We start from the raw sequence: 22,009 nt of genomic DNA, 5'->3' as shown, positions 1-22,009 counted from the left end.
AATCCTTAATCTGAATGCCTGATTGTATTAACCACTTTTATCATTCAAATGTATTAAAAGATTTTCTTAACTTTTCAAAATCTAAAATATTTCACAAAAATTCTGATCTACAAGATCACAACACATCGAATCACAACACGTGAGCTTATAGATCTGTCATTTTTGAAAAATGTTGAATATGTCGTTAATGTGTAGTAATACTAGCTAGGAGTTCCACACCTGGGTCTTTATAAGAACGCTCTCCTCCCATTCCCCACACTGCCACTAGGTGGGGTGCACTGCATTCTAGCCAAAATGTTTGCGTTTGATCAAAAATTCTGTGATATTCCTTTATTTTGTGGCCAAATAATTGAAATTACCACAGACAAGCTACATCAGGGCTCAGCAGTTACAAATATTCCATCTGCTCTGTATTTATCCATCATGAATCTGAAATCATTTCTCTGTTGTTAAAATGATTTACAGTTAATTGTGGAAAGTGTTCACAAAGGCAAACTTCATTATCAGGATAGCAAATCTTCAAACTAAATGCACTTTCTGCCACAAATCTCTCTCTCTCTCTCTCTCTCTCTCTCTCTCTGACACTCTGACACTCTGACACACACACACACACACACACACACACACACACACACACACACACACACACACACACACACACACACACACACACACACACACACACACACACACACGTGTAATTGCTTCATCATACTGTAAATCACAGGAGAAAATGAATTAATACAAAAAATAAGGATTTGTGGGATTAAACTACATATTGTATATCTGATACTGTCCAAATCTATATAGAAAATAAAATGAAAACTAAAACCCAAGAAGTGTACATATGTAATTATATTACTAACAAGTACAGTGTACAGTATGAGAGTGCCCACATCTTTGGAGAGCAATACAGCATGTTGAAGGGTCTGTGGGTGGTCCAGTCATGAGTGTGAAATGTTACCATCCTCCTTGTTTGGAGGGGTGGTACTGTATATAAACTCCCAGTCTGAGATCCTGCTCCCATAACTGGGTTTGGAGGGGCCAGCTAAGGAAACCAAGGATGAAGCTCCTTTTTGTTGCTGCCTTTGCACTCTTTGTGCTCTCTGCCTTTGATAAGGCTGACTCATCAGCTTATGACAAAATAGTGACGCACAGTCGCATCAGGGCAAGAAAAGAGGGGTAAGTGTTCAGGCTTTTTTTTGTTTTGCTTTTTAATTCAATTCAGTTCTGTCTGTGCATGATTTTATGCCTCAAGTTGCAACGGAACATTTTGTTGGTGAAGATTAGAAAATGCAAGACTTTTTAATTGCTGGACTTGATAATTTATATTATGTATTATTTATAATAAAGTATTCAATATAAACCTACTGTTAATATGTTCAAACCAGCAGAAGTAGCTGACAAATAATTAGTTACATTTTATTATGTGGCCTCTAATTGTTTCATAATTTACTGGAATAATTATTTTGATTTCTGCAGGACTAAATATGAACTTGATTTTTTTTTATCTGCAAGTAAGTGTTTCATGTCTTATTCTGTGTTCATCAGACCTAATGTCTGCGCTCTCCAGCAAGTCATGGGGACCAAGAAAAAGTACTTCAGCACTTGCCGTAATTGGTACCAAGGGGCCATCTGTGGAAAGAAAGCGTAAGTGTGTTACTTTATGGTTCCAACAGGATAAATGGTTTCCTATATTAAAGCAGAGGTTCTCAAATACTTAATGTCAAGGACCCCTGAATTGATATGATTTGGCCCACGGCAGCCTGGAAAACATTGTCACTGTAAGTTTCTGCAATGCGCAAAAAGCGTTGAAACTGGACATTTTCTAATCCCCAAAATGTTGTGAGCCTATCCGGATCATGTTGACTCAGTCCTAGATTTCTTTATTCGAAGTACATAATAACTAAGTAACCCTAAACCTAAACCTCACCCTAAACCTGTGATTGAGTTGCCCACAAACAATTTTGTGCGAGAGTGAAACCTATGATATGAATAGTCAATCTTATAAATTCTCTCATTGGGCTAACTTGTAGCCTGGAATCCCTTAAGGACCCTTGGGGGTCCCCTGACCCAACTTTGAGAACCACTATATTAAATGATGAACAGCTCAATTTAAGTGTCAAAGATTGACAGCTAATTTTCCCAGCAAGTTTGAAAATCCACATTTCCATTCAGTGTCTAGTTCTGGTAAATGCTTTATTTTTTTTTACAAGGTCTGGAAACTTGGATGGTTCCATAGATACAGAAGTCTGGTATCTTACTTTTAATAAAGCTGCAGCTTATAATCAAAAACACATTCATACTGCTGCGCTAAACATTTTGCATCGAAAAGAGTCCTATCACTGCCATATACTATAAGTATTATGGTTATTATAAGTCAGGAGTTCTGGTCGTTGTTGAATACCACTGCGGTGAACCACTGATTTCAGGATTGCAAATTGTCAAGCATATTCATGAATGGAAAAGTGAGTTCATCACAGACACACTGTATTGTACGACAAATATCTGTCTAATCTGTCTCTTATTGTTCCAGCCATCTCAGCGCTTTTATGTTTAAACATGGATCCAATCCATTCCCACAATTCCAATACAACACACACAGCTTACTGTTGCCTTGCACTCTCAGAAGCTGAGAAGTCCATGAGAAGTAAAAGCTGTTCACTAGACATACAGTAGCAACGATTATAATGGAAAACAGAAAAACAAAAACAAAGAATGGAATGTATTTCAACAGAAATCCCCATTCATGGCACTATGAAATTAACCAAAAGATAATACTCAGAGCCAGATCAATACATTGGTGCATAGTAAACTGTCTTGTGGAACATTTTATGACATGACATAATTGGATTACATGTGCAATTTGTGCATGCATGGGAATGTTGTTCCACGGTTTTGTACTGTATGCATCCAGAATGACAGCTCAGTTCATTAGCAACAGGTTTTACTGGGATAAGCACGTGTTTGGCAACGTTAGCGTGATCCACAGTGAAAAAACATGTTTTATAAAGATGCTGACCAATCAGAAGTTTCCATAGCCAGAAGGAGTCTGGGTTTCCTCTGTGTGGGAGAGCAATGTTGAGGGGGTTTTGCTGACTCTGAGTGATCTCATCCCAGTCTACCCCCAACTCTATTTAACTGTGGTTCAAAGACATCTGTAACAGAGTGGCAGTGAGCCATGACCTAGGAGCCTTTGCTCAGATTACAAGTCTTGATCTGCTTCCATCTATGCTGTCTGGCCCTTCTGAGATGTGAGCTGTAAATGACAGCTACAGTCTAATGATCATCCCACCTCGACTTTGTCTCATTCATCATTCTCAAAGGCACAAGGCTGAAGCCTTTTTCCTTTACCCCAGACCATTCTCTTGCATAGATACTGTAGCTTACTTAATGTACTAATTATCTATAATTTGTATGTTATCTACATAACGTTGTAGTTTACGTTGAAGCTGTTTGTGTCTATAATCTAGTTAAGAGGTATCAGTGATCTGATTATTATGAAATAGTAGTGGTTCTGTGTTTTATTGAGCAAGTGCAACCAGTCAGATTTCAGTTCCCAGGCTCCAGCCCTATACGAACTGAGACACTGATGCGATGCATGTTTGCTATTTGTGACGCAGGACACTCTTGTACGATGGAGTAGCCTATAAATTAGGTATAGCATCAGAGTGCTCCTCACATGACGTGACTAGGACAATGCAAAGAGGCAGAATAGTTGTGGTAGGCCTACACCAGTTTTATGACTGCGTATCTGTTTTACTGTTTTTTATTGTGGTTCACTCCCATGAATTACAGTACTGTACCTAGCATAACACACCTTGTACAGTATTGTTTCATTAGCATGTGAGCAGTTATATGAAACACAAGACATTAAATACTGAATTGGTCTGTAAACCATGCTGAACACGCCTTTTCACAAATCTAAATTGCATTGGAAATATGAATCAGGATTTTCCTATAGGAAATTTCATGTGAATTTCAGATTAAATTTAGGTAAAGAATTGTGTACGACTCTCCAGCTTGTATGCCTGCATGCTGCTGTTTTTTTCCTTTTCATAACTTTGCATTAACAATAACATGGTATTCTCTGCACTACAAGTCCACTGAATACCACCGGAAAATGTAAATCTAAGAATCTTTGTATTGTTTCCAATGGTTTCTATTGAGTTGTGTCAAAAGTTATAGTTCTAGCATGCTCAGACATGCTGACCCAGGTGATACAGTTGTTTGTTATATCTATAGCAGCTGTGAGTTGGATTTTTCCATCTTCCTTGCAAGCCATGTCTGATTTATGGCAACTGTGTCCAGTCCTGTTCAGATGTTCTCTCACATGCCACATCTCTCTCTCCCGCTCTCTCTCTTGCATCAAATTGTCTTACTTTTCATTATATACGGTGCAATTATACTCAATTATACAAAACGTATGAAGTCTCACTCATAGGTGACTAGTATGCTAAAGTTGTTTTACAGTTTATTCAAAAGTAACACTGTTCCTGCTCAACAGGAACATTTGAACTGGATATGACTGTCAGTTTCCACATAGAGACCATCAAACTGTTTATGGCAGCGGTTGAAAAGTTCCATATTCTAACCAAAATTTCCGATACTTTGATTACACTGCATCATTTCAAAACCAAAAAGTTATGTCTCTGAGGTTAACCAAACCAGGGGCCAGGGGCAAAACTAATTGTTTACCATCAAAGACAACTATTTGGTAGTATAAACCCTCTACTGTAATGGTAGCATAATCCAAGGGGCACCCCTTCCACTGGGATCTGGCCCAAGCCATCAGACCACATGCTTCAGCAATGAAAGACGTAATGAGGAACATGTGGAAACAGAAAACGTGGGATCATGAAACAGTCAAGTCAGCAGTAAATTTAGATTTGGCTTAAAAAATGGTAGCCAGAGAAAATATTTATCGCACGGCTGTATTGTACGTGTAAGCTGCTTGTATTCTTGTAAACAATTATAATATCAGAAGATGTTGAGAAATCGGAACTGCTTTGTCATGATGTTTGTGGTTTTGTTACAGGACTGTGCTTTATGAGTGCTGTCCAGGATACATGAAGTTGGATGGCATGCGTGGCTGCCCTGCAGGTAAATGATGTAATGTGTTCAGACAATCTGGTGAAGGTTAAACAAGGACATAAACTTCAGCCGAAGAGCAGCCACATGTAATAACTGAAATTAGACTGACTAAACTCCCATGACTAGACACCTCCGTATATTGCTTACACATGAAGATTATTCCTGTTTATGAAGAGTGAACGCAATAATTCTTATGGTACACTTACTCCTCAGTGGCGCCTATTGACCATGTGTATGGTACCTTGGGACTGGTGAAGGCTACCTCAACCCAGAATTATGCAGACATCTCAAAGCTGAGGCCCGAGATTGAGGGTCATGGGTCATTCACTTTCTTTGCCCCCAGCAATGACGCCTGGGACCTTTTAGATGACGTAAGTCAAAGTCTAAGAATTGTGTAGCAGCTCAGTGTCAGAACAAAACGTATTGACTTATTCTCTGGTCTTACAGGAGGTGAGGACAGCATTGGTCAGCAATGTGAACATTGAGCTGTACAATGCTCTGCATTATCACATGTCTAACAAACGGTTCTTGACCAAAGACCTGAAGAACGGCATGACTATCAATTCAATGTACAACGACCTGGGCCTCTTAATCAACCACTACTCCAATGGGGTGAGTATTTCTACGTGACAGAATACGTGTGGTAATCTAACTTCAGAGTTCAATTTGACTGTATATACTGTAGGCATGGACACCTTTTCTCATACTGGAGCAGTGAATTTCAGCAGAACATGGTGTGTGTGTGCGCAGGTTGTGACTGTGAACTGTGCCAGGATCATTCATGGTAACCAGGTGGCCACCAATGGGGTGGTGCATGTCATCGACCGTGTTATCAGTGCTGCCGGAAACACCATCCAGGATGTCATTGAGGTTGACGATGACCTGTCCACTCTGATGGTGAGTGGGATTCTGTTCTATTCTTTTGATTAATTTACTATCTTTGACAGGCCAGGAGGCGGATGTTATGTTTTTACTCCTGCTCATGTGCGCAGCTAATCTCAGACACAGCTGGACCGATGGGCATCAAACTTTGCATGCACACTCCCAGTAGGCCAAGGAACACACTCCACCCCAAAGTTGGTGCTATAACAGGCCGCTTTACGATCTGGCCTATAATTGACCTATTGGGTCATACAATAAAAATCACCTGGATTCCTTGGATCGTGATGCAACTCAGACTTTTTCACCAAATTATGCACAAATGATCGCGTCTTTTGACAATAAAGGTCAAATAGGATTTAGATTTTCCATGCCGTTTGCCTGCAATTAGCCTCTCAAAATTTTTGTGGGCATGGCTTATTTCTAACAAAAAAAAGGCATAAAGTTGCGTAAAGTTTCACCGTATCCTATATTACATTTGGGAGTGGCGCGCATGCGTGGCTGTGCCATAGACAGATGTGTGTCTGTGTCTCTCATCCGGGTTCCGAGGCGAGTGCAGCCGACTACGGCCAAGCGAAGCCACGAAGCGGCGGCCATTGAAATGTGTCCATCTCCAAAACAAAAAAAAGAGGCGAGCCCTTCAACCCCCGCTGTTACTTTCAGTTTGTGTGTCGAAACACACACCGCTGTTGCAATGAACGTGTACACGCTGTACTGTGCCTCTGCCCGTCTGCAACGGAGCAGCCACGCAGCAACAGGGTTTCCAGGTTTCCAGGTATCGCGTGACTAACAAGCAATGCACACACACAATTTGTTTGGCTACTAGAGCCCCGTGCGCGGCTAGGGGGCAGGGCGCCCGCAGGGCGCCTGGACTTCTAGTGTTATACAATAGAAATGCTAATCCTCCCAGCCTGGCTGAGAAAAGCGCTCAGAGGAGCACACCTTTCTAGTTTATGTTTTTATTTTTTAGTAGTCTTTATGCTCTATATCTGTGGTTCTCAATTACGGACCAGGGGTCCTTGAGGAGGTTCCAAGGGGTCCCCAGCAAAATGTGTTAATATCGCACCAAAATCACTTCAAAACTATGTACATCGGCTATTTGAAAATAGCCGATCTACAAGCTTGGTACAAACCCTGGCACAAATATTTTCAGTTGGGGGTCTGCGGTCAAATAAGTTTGGGGTCTTTGACATGAAAAAGATTGAGAACCGCTGATCTATATGACATCTCCCTATAGGATGTGGCTACTGCCTCTGGCTTGATTGACAAGCTGGGTCAGCCAGGGCAGTACACCTTGTTCGCCCCCACCAATGAAGCCTTTGAGAAGCTGGGAACGGGTGTCCTGGAAAGACTTATGGCTGACAAGGACGTCCTCCAAGGTAAACCATGGGCTAGTCGCCGAGAATCACCTCTCTGGAATGCTTGTTACTCATTCAGGATCAAGCTCACACTACAACAGTGGAGGATAGAGAATTTAGATTAACTCCTGGGCGATGCCCAAACTAGGACCACAGTTATGAGATAACGGGACAGAAAAAGAAACTAAATCGTTCCGTGTTGCCATATATTCAGGTCCTTGTAACCGACATGTTGGTTTTTTATTTCGTTTTTTCACGTTTCAGATTTTCCAATTCAAAACAGATGAAACTATTACAGACCATGTTATGGATTTGGCAAACTGTACATATCAAAGCTGAGTCAAAGCATGTGATAAAACGAATGGAAAGTCAGAAAAAGCAGACAAATTATTTGTCACATTTATGATGACAAATAGCCATTTTTTCTTGTTTATTATGTACAAAATAAGGTAATATTTGCAAATGAGGATAATTTCGTGCACACGCATACAGAAAACAATGTAAAAAGCATCTGCACATTTTTATAATTTAGGATTGTGTGACATTGAGAAGCAGGAAACAGCTGCATTATTCGCCACGCCAGACAGAATGGCAGCAGTACAAGCCTAACATTTTTATTAGCCCCAAGATTGCCCTATACGATAAGATCAACCCATTTCACAAGAAAGCTGTTAGTCTTCTCACATGAGGGCCCAAGGGATCCAAAGGGCCTTCAGGTGGTTGGTGCTTCATATCCTTCACACATGCACTTGAACACTGGAAAGGACACAAGGCAGTCAAACCTCCAACAGCCATTCTCTGACTGACAATAACATATAATAATAATAATAATAATAACAATTTACAAAGATCATTACTGGCTCTGAAAACAAGAACAAGTCATTAAATGGAGGTAAAAAAGAACTGGGGAGTTGCCCCGAACACATAAAAGAAGGAATAAAAGCATCAATAAAAACAAAACTGAAGTAAATAATTATTACAGAAAATAACCAATACATAATTCCTCCACATCTCACCCATTATAGTTAAAGCCAACCTCTCTTTCTACAGTGTATGGTCCAAATTCCTGCAAAGGCTAAAGACAAGACTACATGTATCTTTCTTTCTTTTTCTTCCGTAGCTCTGCTGAACTTCCACCTCCTGAACTCAGTCCAGTGCTCCGAGGCCATCATGGCTGGCACCTCCTATGAGACCGTGGAGGGGAACAACATTGAGATTGGATGCGATGGAGACAGCCTCACTGTCAACGGCATCAAGATGGTGTTGAAGAAGGACATCGTCACCACCAATGGTGTCATCCACCTCATTGACCAAGTGCTCATGCCTGACTCAGGTTAGGATTGTGTATTTGGGTGTTTAGTTAATGGGCACTGTATGTACAGCATTTTGTTGGGCATATAGAAATCATGCTGTTTTACTGTACGTCTTGAACAAAAAAGAAGAAAAAGCTAAATAGAATATAAATCATGAAAAAAAAAAGAATCATGCTGGACGGAACAATCTGATATTAATAGTTTCTGTGTTTCCTGTGCCTTCAAAGCTAAACAGGTGATGGAGCTGATCGGCAGTACCCAGTCCACCTTCGGTGACATGGTATCAGAGTTGGGCCTGGCCGGTGATATGATGGCAGATGCAGAGTACACTTTGCTGGCTCCCCTGAACTCTGTCTTCACGGGTGAGTCAGACAGCCATATCTGTCTAATGTGAGAATATACAGTACATGTACCGTACATGCAATACAGCTTTGCTGTAGTTTTACGACTTGGCAGAGTGAATACACTCGTACCCACTCCCCCAGGGAACATACCTACTGTACCATCCAAAATAAGTGAGTCAAGAACTCTCAACACATGCAATTAATTGAAGGGGAATACATTAATCATCAGTGGCGTACATTTCACCATTTCGCCAAAAGCAGTTAAATATATTGGTGTAACTGCTAAAAGCCTCCCTATCCTGAAACAAGATTTGTGGGCGGCTGAACATGTTCCATGTACAGAACAGTACAGTAAATCAGATTGCGTAAAAGCAGTAAAGTCTGCCCTGAAGGTCTGTTCTCTGCTTGCCACTGCTGTTTTTGTAAGCTTCCTTTAATCGTTTCCCAAAAGATGACGAAAGAAGGTAAAGGCATTTGAATACAACAGAAAGAGGAACTGGGTCATCCAAGATTTCTGCTTCTAATATGATTAGTAATATTGCACTATAAACAATAGCCTATTATTATACTTATAATATTATTTATTATATTATAAGTATTATTATAATTGTTGTTATTATTAGAATTAGCAACAGCAAACATGTAAGGTTGTGTCTTTTTTCAGATGAAGTAATGTCTATGGATCAGAGGCAACTGAGGATCATCTTGGAGAACCACGTCTTGAAGAATAAGGTTGTTCTGGGTCAACTGTACAATGGCCAGCGCCTGGAGACCCTGGGGGGAAAGTTCCTGAGGGTCTTCATCTACCGCACTGTAAGCCCTCTTCATTTCTCTGAAGTGATGCCCAAATATAACTTCAGGTCACCACTAAAACAAAGCACACGAAACATCCCTTTCAGATAGCTGTACATAAAAAAGTGGGTAGTTGATGCAGCATGACACCTCATTTTACAGTAATCAAATGAAAATACATGTCTTTTCAGGTCACACAAGTACAATTAATAACATTGTGTTTTTATTGTTACTTCACCTTGAAGAAAAATATGCCTTTTCTTCTGAAATTATTTTAAGCTTTTAATGTGCTGAAGGGACAATGTTTGTTTGACACTTTCATGGACCTCTGAATTGTTTCTCCAGGCCGTTTGCATTGAGAATTCATGTCTGATAAGAGGCAGCAAAGAGGGCAGCAATGGAGCCCTTCACCTCATGAGGATGTTCATGAAACCGGCAGAGAAAAATATGTACCAGATTCTGAGGGAACACGGTGGCTTCAAGTAAGTATGGAGGGATGACGATAAAAGTGGGCAGGAGAATTAAAATATAGCATTATACTCAAACCATATGTTCTCTTTATTTCATGTAATACGTACAGCTTAAAATTGGAATAGAAAAGTGCTGGTCTTGCACTGTCTCAGGTTTCTGTGACAGCCAAGTGACAGCCAAGGAGCTGTTTTCTTCTCTGTGCTGTAGGATCTTTTTGTCCCTGGTGGAAGCTGCTGGCTTGACTGACCTGCTGAAACAGGATGGAGAGTTTACCCTGTTTGCTCCCAGTGACAAAGCGTTCGCTAGTGTGAGAGAGAGGGATTTGGACTTATTGAGAGGTTAGTTTCCCGGACTCTTTCCAGTTCTTCGTTGATTTAGTATTGTGTTTATTTTATTTATTTATTTTTTTACGGCTCTGTGGGAGTCTGGCCGTCTATAAGAGGGTTGGTCTGTGTGTCTGTCTGGATCTAAAATCAAAAACTGCTGGACCAATCAGCGCCAGATTTCTGCCACTGCCAGTAGGCCACATAAGTATCTCCATTATTTCTTTGTGCTGTGTTTTATATGTTTTGTACATATTACATTTTATATGATGAAGTCTCTGACCGGGCTGAAGCCTTGCCCAAATTTGGAATCATACATCATAGATATGTCATAGAGTCGAGTGACATATAGACGACTGACGTCATAGATGACTGGACAAATGAAGTCTGAGATCCACATTGGGGTCACGTCATTCCCATGTGGATCCAGAGATTTGATTTTTATCATTTACTTTTACAGTTGGTGTTTATGTCATGATTTGTGAATTGTTTACAATTACATTTTTCAGCTGACACCAATGCCCTTAGAACCATCTTGCTGTATCACTTCAGCAATGGCATCTTCATTGGTGGAGGTATAGAGACAGGAGTTACAAACCTTCTCAAGTCTCTCCAAGGCAGTAACCTCAGATTGTTGTTTGTAAGTATGTTGCATGTCTGTTTTAGAAATGAAGAATGCAGAATAAGATCTCTCTCAACTAGAACAGCTCAAGTCTTGCCTTTTTTTTTTTGTCATACTGTACATGTGAAGTTGTACATAGCCATTCATTTTAAACCTCATGAAGCCAAGTTTTCACAAATATCAATATTTTTCTTCTGTAAAATCTAAAGTGATCGTTAAAAATAGAAATAAAAATAACAACACGAGATGAAATCTATTGCCAATAACTAAATGAGTAGGGGTTACCTGGTGGTGCAGCCAGTTAGTGCACTGACCACATCTTTGCAGGATGTGAGGTTGACTTGAGAGTATCATTCTGTTTCCTGTCATGTCTTGCAGTTCTAATGCATGTTTAATCAAGCAATTCAACCCCCATGTTCTTGTCCATAATTGTTTTAATTATCTCCCTCAGGCAAACAGCAGCCTGCTGGTGAATTCTGTCCAAGTCCCTGAATCTGATATCATGGCCACCAATGGAGTCGTACACTTCGTCAACAGTCTTTTGTATCCCGGAGGTACGATTTTCTCTTGGAACTTTTTCTTTCCTTTTTTCCTGTGTAAACCTGTCGAGGATGCTTTGGGAGCTGTGTTTAATGAATGGATTAAAGGATGATTATACTTGGTTGCGTGCTGGTGTCACACATTGAAAATGTTGGACATTTTCTTTTACCATTTTCAGTGCAATACATGGCACGCAAAACAAATTACAGACATTAGTGTGGTTAACGCCCTGTGCTTTAATCTAGATATCCCTGTTGGAAGCCAGGATCTTCTTGGGCTATTTAAGAAGCTCATCACCTACATCCAGATCAAGGTAAAGTTCACAAAATGTTGCATTGTTGTTAAAGAGGTTGCTGTTAATGGACAGAGTTTGACATGAGTCCTTTATCATTTTCAAATAGGCCTAGATATCACTGGACTGTAAAGATTCCTGTGATTACATCTGCGATACAAGAAAAGATAATGCCTAAATATTTTTAAAGTACAATTTTAGGAATTTAAGCTATGATTTTGAACTACTGTGCTATAGCCTACAACATTGGTTTGCCTTAGTGCTAGTTGAGGAGTCCATTGAAACACAGTACAGTAACACTTCTTACTATAGTTGCTCCCATTGCATTTGGGCAGTTGTCCAACAATATTTATGTGCATCATTATGCTATCCAGACATACAATAAAACTTAAATGTATTAGAATTGTGAACTATGCTCCAGAGAATCCTGCCATAATGAATTCTTATGTTTTGTTTGCAGTACATTTCAGGATTCAGATATCAGGAAATCCCCCTTACATTTTTGAGTAAGCAACAATATACTATATTTATAGAGATACTATTTATTTATTTTTACCTTTTTTTTTTACATATACAATGGACTTGTGTTTAACTGGGCATACAGTACATACTCTAATAGCCATTAACTCTTCTATACCTCTCGTTATTAGAAAGGACCGTCACTCGTGTCATCCAGGGAGGTACAGTAATAATGATTAATGAACATAATCATTGTGTAATTCATCATCAATTAGTTTCTTCAAATAATGTTTGTGTGAGAGAGGCTGAAAGTTTGGCAGAAAACAAATGGGGAGTGACATTTGAGTTGAAACGGTCATTAATCACTTATGGTGCAGATGAAATGCCTTCATGTTATTCACATAACACATAACACATGCAGGCATACATGTGCATGCAAACACATGGGGCTCACAATATAAATCTCATAATATAAAGCTGAGGTTTTTCAAAAAAAAAAAAAATAACAACCTCAAAACAGTAAGAGTCCTTCCATTCAGGATATATAGGATACTGTATATATCAAACGTTTTGGCAACCTATCAGTACTCTGGGAGAAGCTCCAAACTGCAAAACAAAGAGATCTTTCAAAGGTGTAGATATAAGATGTAAATTATCCGATCATAAATTACATCGTTGTCTTTGAAAGGTGTAAATATGAATTTGATTATGAAACACGTCGTCTTTGAAAGGTGAAAGAAGATGATTGATAAAATGACATATGGACCTTTCACTGGCTTTGAAACTACATGACGACATGACACAACAATGTGACTCATAATAAATCAAATAATTTATATCTACTCCTTGTAGCTCCTGACACGAAAAAAGTAACTAGGGTTATCCAGTCGCAGCCCACCTTCACCAAGGTTACCAGGGTCATTGAGGGACAACCATCTGTCACCAAAGTCACCAGGGTCATTGAGGGTGATCCAGTCTACACATCAGTCACCAGGGTTGTCTCAGGAGGTAAATAACGTTTACTTGTACTTGAACTTATACAATGTTAGAGTTATAGGATTTGCCTAAAGTAAGTACAGAGAGTAATGCTATGTAATGCTGTCTTCCCCAGGTCCTCAATATTCTGTTGGCAGTGGCACTACTAACATCGATGTGGAAGGTTAGTAAACGTAACCATTGCTGATATTTTTTTTAGATTTAAAAACGTAAGCATTTGGCATGTTTGTTGTAGTTAAACGATAAATAATTATTACTCTCCATAAGGAATTAACCTCTCCCATATCGAGGGGGACTCTGGGATGCTTGGACATGATGACTCTGCGAAACTTACCAAACTCATCCAAGGTGAGAATCTTATCTTCATGTTGCATGCGCATCTTATTGATTGGACAAAAACGAGTCATGATATGACTGATATGTCTGTTTGCCTATAGGAGGTAATCCAAGAAGGGTGACTGGCCGAAGACCAGGTAAAAAAAGAAAATCCAGTCATTGTCAAACCTCAAGTATTGTTAACGTCATCGGAAATGATAACGGTATATTGTTTTATCTATTCTCTTTGTGACTAGCTGGTATCCGGAGGAGAATTGATGACAGGAGAGAGCAGTGAACAGGGATACACCGGAAGACAAGGATAGACTCTACACAAGATGTTCACAGCGATCATACAAATTGAGAATTTTTGTTTTTCAAATCTGAAAGAATACGTTTAAGTGACATACGTACATCAATTTTCATAAACAATTCAATGGTGCTTTCCAATACATAATAATATTATGTATGTACGTAATATGTATGTGTCAAATTATGAGGGTGCAATGATGATGAAAGAGATTATGAACTGTCAGTACCTGTAAATAGTGTTCAAATGAGGGATTTTGCAAGACTTTAAAGACAAAAAGCAAGTCAGGGTAGAAATAAAATATTTCAAATCCAAGCTCTTATGGTGGCAATGAATTATTTTAAATTCTAAGCCATTATTTTGCCTTTGCTAGAGGTGAATGTTGATGCAAGCTGGTTTTTACAAGCTGTTTTGGAATATTTTATCAATTTTTAAGGATTTCGTGTTGCACACACTGCAAAAAAGGTCACTGTTGTTTTCAGACTTTTTAACTTCATTCTTCTTCTTGTGTTAAATGTTAATTTCAACATTTTAATCTTAAATGTTTGTATTTTGTCAGATTTGTTTTGTGTTGTTAACCCAGTCTCGCCGTAGTTCTACATTTAGTTCAATGTATCCAAATGCAACTGGATTCAATTCTTTGTATTTCCAAAACATTTTCCAATAAAGTTTATTATTTGATATAAAAATGCCAACATGAGGAACTTTTAAGGGACATAGTTTAGGAGTAATTTCCAGTAAGAATGAACATAATTCAGCAGTTATTCAGTTCTGTGAAAATGTGTATTATGATTCTTCAAGACAGTCAATATGCAGAGCAGTTGGTGTCTTTAATTGAGTTTAGTGTATATACAATGTTGCAAAATCATTTACTGAGCAAGGGAGAGTTTAGGTCAAAGGAGTTTGAAAGAAAATAAATGGCAGTCGTTATTTACACTAAACAATACAAAATGTCTGTGTTTTACATTTTTAAATAAAAGCCCTGTAAAACAGCCAGCCAGTGTAATCTATCACTCCTTTTAAAAGTGGCGGTCAATATTTTACCAGGGTTCTTTCTACGTAGACATTTGACAGTTATGGCAGTTTTGAAGTGGAAATTATGTTAAATCTAAAACAAATGTTTTCATCTGTTTTAATGGTCTGAAAGGACTCCCTTCACATTCTTTGAGCATGAAGCACCTCTAAATGATGGTTAATGGAGCCTTGATAATAGTACTGAGAATATTTAGTTCATAGTAAGAGTTAGAGACTGCCCTAAAGCGTTAAAGCACATCTTTAACTTTCATGTGCACCTAAATACTTTTGTAGTTCACTGTTATTGTATACTGTGGTATTTTCCCTCATGTCGTGACTGCAGATCTTAGTACATGAACACTAATGTTTAAATTATGCTACGTCATATGACCAAAAGTAGACGATTTACAAGGTCACAACGAGTCACAGCTAAGCGAAGTGTTGTGCACTTGTTAATCAGCTATTTTTGGTGCAATCTACACCGGCATGGGATGAAGTATACAGTAAATTGGGCTTAAGCGTACATTTGTCAGCATACTGTATAGTGAGTCGAAATGCTAGTCCTAAGGTTGTAGGGAGATTTACTGAGTTGGCATGTGTAGACATTGGAAGGTTCTAACTGGGGACTGGCTTCAACCACTTACTGATGGAGCCCATGTGTAGAACAGTGCATTGCAAAGTTTATGGCCTTTTGGATGGGTTAAATGGGGTTGAATGTATCAGTAATGAAATAAGCCTGCAATGTAATACACAATATAACGCAACACCAATTATTACACATTTGACAGTAAAACTATTTTAGAAATCTTCGATATTTTTCCAGAAAACTTCTGCTGTCTTTTTACTTGCTTAGGATGGCTGCAAAAAACGACTTCCTAATACCAAATGATATTAAGATCAAGTGATCATCACTCACTTCATCATTTTAATCTACACTGTGCCTCAGTTGTAATGCAGATGCGTGTTTTCCATATGTGGAAACTGTCTGTTTATAAAATCAGTAGCTTGTGGAAACTCTTGTAAGTGAACAGAAAAGGAAAAGCATTTGCAGGAACAAAATACATGAAAAAATGGCATGCGTGGTTCTATTAAAACCTAATAACATGCTATAACAAAAGTAGAATTGTATTTTGCACCTTATTGCATTTGCGTCAATACCAAACATCTGTTATTTCAACTATCACAAAGGTAGGTCACAAAAAATGTACAATAAAAGGCTTATTGTTATTACAGGGTGCCTTTGAGTTCACTCTATGCAAATCTTTCAAAAGCTTGTGAGGGCTTCACTAGCTGGCAACCTACTGAAGGGCTTTCATTGCATGTCACTGCAAAGAAAATCTGCTTTGTGCAATTTGGCATTTTACCAATGAAAATAAATCTGCATTTGTATCACATCTACTTTCTATACTACACAAAACTATTCAGATTCTTTTTTAGTTTCTCAAATGGGGTACAGTTGAGGGCTGGGTGGTGTGAATAGAGACATATAGAGATATAGCAAGGGATTTAGATTTGGGATGGCAAAATGTGAATCTGACAAAGTTTAGGAGACCATTTCTGCATATGTCTGAACCTATCGTGAATTGATCATTAAAAGGTCATAAGTACATAATTGTATAAAATAAATATTTTTCCCAATAGCATTCCTCACCTAGACTTTGGTCATGCTATTTTTTCAATCATGCTTTATTGTTAACAGAAAACTTGATGTCCTCAGATTATATTGCTTGGGGTCAAATTCAACTCTTCTTAACTCTCAATAACCTTTTGTCTCTAAATAAATCAGAAAACATATTTACTTTAATGTGATATTTTTTTACTTATTGAGAAAAAGTGACTATGGGAACTGTGTTTGTCACATCCAATGGGTGTTTCTAATCAACTTTGATTGATAAAATACATCAGTAGTACCTTGACTACCCTACTTTTAAATATGTACGCAGATTCCCCCAACATTGAAAATAATGATTTTATGTTAATACATTATTTCGAATAATTCCATTCTGTCTTATGCATTTATGTACATTATCAAGCTAATCTAATGACACACCTCATGTACAATGTAAACATCATAAACATAGTGGTTTTGACGATTGAAGACAATAGAAATAGAGAATATCCTGAGTCTATGAGACTACATGCTGCATAGTTTCCCATACTGGGAATGGGTTTATCATCACTTACAATTGACTGCAGCTTCACCTTGTGGACATGTGCTCGCTCGCTCACGCACGCGCGCGAGCACACACACACACACACACACACACACACACACACACACACACACACACACACACACACACACACACACACACACACACACACACACACACACACACACACACACACACACACACACACACACACACACACACACACACACACACACAGCTGTTCGTGACAGGTTCAGTCAAGGTCATGCTGTATTTCTCACTTCATTGCTTGGGTTTGAGATAGGCTTGGGATCAAATATGTGGGGTGAGGTCACAGGAATCTGGGCCCCTAGGGCTCAGCTCAGGTTGAGACAATTATACAACTACAGAGTATACAATTTGTCTTTTAACTATATTTTTATGTCTATTTTATTGTCTATTTATGTCTTATGTATATTATATTATGGAGCACTACGGCATACGAATTTCACAATGAGTGTACAGCCAAAGTGACAATAAAATCTCTGAACTCTCTGAGGATTTCACTGTGTTCTAGACCTTACCAGTCAAACATAATCAGTTTCTATGGCCTCATAAAATAGGTTTTCCTGTTATTCATTTCAGCTGTGCCCTCACCAATGTGAGCTAGGAAGCCTAACAGATCTCATATGTGATTCTTACAATGCAACCAGTTCATACCACTGATTAGACAATATGACAATATGCAAAACACAAAATGTAACATTTGCACAATATGCAAAACATATGTTACTACTTAATATAGTAACAATCCGTATGGTCCCATTGTTTGCAGAAAGAACTTCTCAAGGTTGTTAAAAACAAACTAAGAATCAACCATAAATGCTTTGTCTTTTTTTTTTTTTTTTATCCCTCGATTTTGTAACCTTTTTTCACACCGTGCCAATTTGCTAAGTGATCCTGGGCACTACACTCCCCCCACCAGCCTAGGGAGGCCAGGGCCGAGCTCATGCCTCCTTCAATGCATGAGAGCCAACTGACCTTCTTGTCACCTGACAGGGGGGAGTTTCCCTGGTTGGACGTAGCGTGTGGAAGGAACATGTTATTCCAACCAGTTCCCTTCCCCTCCATCAGGCGCCCCGGCTGACCAGGGGGAGGCAGTATAGTGACCAGGATTACTACATGTTTTTGTGAGGGTATTAACTACCCTAGGAGACACGGGGAGAACATGCAAACTCCACACAGAGTAAGCAAAGCAAAGTTTGTTGTTTACCCAGGGTGTCGGACTAAGCACGAAGCTTGTTTCCAGCCGGACCCTGCATGGAAGCCTTGCTCAAGGGCTATTCAGCGGTGATTCATGATTGATGTGATGAATTGGGGAATCGAACTAGGGACCTTCCGGTATCAAGGCCGCCCCTCTAACCACTAGGCCACCGCTGCCACAAGTAGGCCCTTTCGCCAACCCCACCTAGGGTATGGGCGCTGGTAACGCGGAGAAGACACACCCCCAGTGCCCACAGCGCTACCGACTGCGCCACCGTGCCCCCAACATAACTGCTTTGTCAAAGTGGAAGATCCTCTCATCCACTCTGGGAACCCATTTAGTTAAAAAAATATATGTGAAAATTTGTCTTGAAAGATTACTTTAAGACTAACTTGCAAGTGTGCGGAAGCCACTTCATTGTCAGTTGTCAATAGAGCAGGAGACTCGTCAAGTCTGCCAAGGTCAAACAATGGTAATTCTTAAATTGTTGGGTATAAAAGCCATCAGCTGGTATTTCTGTTCATACACTCAATAGACTGACAAAGCACAAGATAATCTTAGATTGTGGTCACGACCAGAGATTATTTAAGTAAAATAAGATGAAATATATTGTAGCTTCCTAGAAATCTAACCATAATGGGAATAACGGCAGTGCTTCTGCTAAAAAATACTGATGGCAATATTTTTGAACATTTACAACTTTCTCTGATGATTGTACAAAAACACATTTGTTAGAGGATCTATCCCCTTGGCTATGGTTTTTGTTGTGCTTTTTCCTCAACTATACATCAATTATTGTCATTTATGAGACGGATCACCAGCATTGTATTCAAACACACTTTTGTACTTGGTACAGTATAACTCGAAACAAAGTTTGTTTGTCTTTGCATAATTGCTGTATTATGATAGATTTATTTATTTTCCGGGCTGGCATTCTAAGACCTCATTATACTTTGAGATCAGTTGCTTTATAAAAATTCCTCATTGCTACTTTTATGTAAGTGTGGTCAAAAAAAGCTTAGAGATGAGGAATCAGGGCTGCCTGGTGGCTCAGCTATGTTAGAGCACTGACCACATGCTCCTTGTGAGTCGTGAGGACCCAAGTTTGAATCCAACACCCTGTCTTGCATGTTTCCTTTAAATTGGCCTGTGAAATTGTGGATTATCCATCCAGTTGGTGATGGGTTTGAATGCATTAAGTCAAGCCTTTCTGGTTTGCGTGCTATTATCACCACAGTTGCATTTCAGTTGCAGAAGTTCTAATTCGAGAAAAAAAAAATGTTTTTGCAGCTAAGGAATTTATCTATTGAAACATACTTTCAACTGAAATTACAGGTATGTTAACGTTATGGATACCATGAATAATAATAATGTACTTTGGGATGGTCTGGTCTACTCTGGTTGTATCTCGAATCCCACAGCCTACAAGCATGGGACTCAAGGATGAGCTCAGTGTCTGTAGCTTAATTAGTCCCACATGAACCATATTGGCAAATTGGAGGGACTCATTGGCGCAAGAAATAGTTAGCATTCATTTTTTTATAGATGACACCAGGGGTTGCCTCACTGAATATCTTCAAAGCAGCTGTGTAAATGTAATTAGGTTGCCGAGACGTTTACTCTCCAAGAATGCTCCTGGTTCAAAACTCACTGTTGGATGATGTTCTACAGCAGTGCCATGTAATACCTCAGCAACACAAAAACATGGAATCCAGTGTATAGTAACCACTTAACCTCTATTTCATACTTTGTCATACGATGGTGTCTTGGGGCAAAAATGCAAGCTCACTTCACTAAAGACACAGCTGACCATAGCTAATATATTCAGACAGATGGAGGCTTACACAGATCAACATGGCAGTTCAACTTATTCTTAAAGCATCATATGATGCTTTAATATATGGCCTACTTTCAATATGTAGTTTGTTATAGATGACAGTACCTGCATTGGCCTACTTCAATATGTAGTTTGTTATAGATGACAGTACCTGCTTAGAATTAGACCTAATAATCTGTCATTTGGGTAAAAAATCGGTGCAATCTATTAAATGGCATGATTCACCATTATTTAAAACTGGCGGGTAATTATGTAAAATGATAATAATGAAAAAGCCTTTTGCCTTTTTTTGGGGGGATACTTACCTTTCATAATCAAATGCAATAATTCACGTATTGAATGTATAGTAGTATCTATTATCCATGAATACCATGTACTTTTGCACTCTTGCATTGTTTTGCATAGGCCTGTATTCCGAGTTAGAAAATTATGATACACACGGCTATACCGTCTGTATGGGTGACAGTTTATTCATCATATGACAACTTCAGTTGGGAAGGACTACAAAAGAAGAATTCAGAGGTTTTCACATCTGATAAGGATTTATAGCATTGTAACTTGAATGTTCCGTTCCTGTGGCATGTGTCATAGGCTACAGAGAAACAGATTCATGAGTTGCACAACCTATCATGGTGCGACGCATTGCCAGAAGCAATGGCCAGAGCAACACAAATGGAACCCAATAAATAACCCTCTCTAACCTCAAGTCTAGGCGATTACTGTCTGATTCCAAGGAGGTCATTTACCCTCTTGCTACGTGGCTTAAAATGTGGTCATCATTTTTTCTTTCCTCAAATCTCACGTGACCATGCTTTTTGTTTTTACCTTTCCAGATGTTTTGTTATAACTAATGTTTTCAGTGAATGTTTATTCTACACTTCTGTCATTAAAGATATCATCAAAATAATCTTGAATCACTGTTTAAACTTAATCTGATATTCAAACACGGTAGCTCATACAGTAATATACCAAACACATGTGGGCTAGAAGTTGTGTCACAAAGAAAAACTTTTTTTTTCTTAATTCACTTTGACAGTCTCCACCGGTGAATGCCAAAATGTTACATAATATTCAGTCTGCTAAAGTTGTGTGAGCCACTGAGATGATACTGTAATGAACAGTGGGTTCAATCAGACAACTTCTTGTAATAGCATTGTGGCAGTCAAGCACACAAATACCAAACTAGTTCACACTTAACAACACATTGGGGGGGGGGCATTGTTTCTCCTGTCAGCCATTGTTTTTCCCCACACACATAAATGATTAAATGAACATACTTCAATGACATGAAGCACAATAACACACGATAAACCCCCCCCCCCCCCCTCCCTGCTCCCTCATGTGTCCTTATGTGGATTATGCGGTCGACACGCACTGACATTTTGCACCTTAATCCCATGTACAATGCACTTACTTTTGTCTTTTTTATTGTGTCTTTCTAGCACCTTAACTAACGTCCATAAGTATATCATGCACAGTATACATCTGCTGCTATGCTATATGATGGGAATTATGCACGAAAGCGAATGTCACCCACTTTTTTACTTCTGTAAACCTGTGATGTGACAATAAAGCTGATTCTGATTCTGATTCATTCCTCATGGCAAATAACATGAGGAATAACATATAACAGAACAATAGCATGCCCATGCAT

At 39.0% G+C, this 22,009-nt stretch overlaps 1 protein-coding gene across 2 annotated transcripts; it reads left to right on the top strand.

Annotated features, from left to right (window-relative positions):
* The first annotated feature begins 1,039 nt into the window (after positions 1 to 1,039).
* Positions 1,040 to 15,104, top strand: postnb (periostin, osteoblast specific factor b). Of its 2 annotated transcripts, XM_084063723.1 has the most exons (22): positions 1,040 to 1,182; positions 1,552 to 1,650; positions 5,039 to 5,103; positions 5,308 to 5,465; positions 5,542 to 5,706; positions 5,845 to 5,991; positions 7,211 to 7,352; positions 8,452 to 8,664; positions 8,872 to 9,006; positions 9,653 to 9,801; positions 10,126 to 10,262; positions 10,459 to 10,589; positions 11,084 to 11,214; positions 11,648 to 11,750; positions 11,982 to 12,049; positions 12,489 to 12,534; positions 12,679 to 12,708; positions 13,340 to 13,495; positions 13,599 to 13,646; positions 13,751 to 13,831; positions 13,921 to 13,956; positions 14,056 to 15,104. In XM_084063723.1, the coding sequence occupies exons 1-22, from the start codon at positions 1,064 to 1,066 to the stop codon at positions 14,094 to 14,096; spliced, it is 2,400 nt and encodes a 799-aa protein (XP_083919849.1). In that variant the 5' UTR covers positions 1,040 to 1,063; the 3' UTR covers positions 14,097 to 15,104. The 2 variants fall into 2 exon arrangements, with proteins under 2 accessions (XP_083919849.1, XP_083919850.1); XM_084063724.1 differs by lacking the exon at positions 12,679 to 12,708 and having other exon boundaries at positions 13,340 to 13,496; positions 13,597 to 13,646.
* The last annotated feature ends 6,905 nt before the right edge of the window (positions 15,105 to 22,009 follow it).

This window comes from Gymnoscopelus microlampas, assembly GCF_963454915.1.
Source record: "Gymnoscopelus microlampas genome assembly, chromosome: 8".
Classification (NCBI taxonomy): domain Eukaryota; kingdom Metazoa; phylum Chordata; class Actinopteri; order Myctophiformes; family Myctophidae; genus Gymnoscopelus; species Gymnoscopelus microlampas.
The sequence above is the reverse complement of the archived record's forward strand: the minus strand, read 5'-3'. Positions and strand labels throughout refer to the sequence as shown.

Bases quoted from the DNA above. Each gene is read 5' to 3' on its own strand.
- postnb (XM_084063723.1), top strand. From the start codon at position 1,064: ATGAAGCTCCTTTTTGTTGCTGCCTTTGCACTCTTTGTGCTCTCTGCC. The intron at 5,466-5,541 runs GTAAGTCAAAGT...CTGGTCTTACAG, and splicing joins CCTGGGACCTTTTAGATGAC to GAGGTGAGGACAGCATTGGT. The intron at 13,496-13,598 runs GTAAATAACGTT...TGTCTTCCCCAG, and splicing joins CACCAGGGTTGTCTCAGGAG to GTCCTCAATATTCTGTTGGC.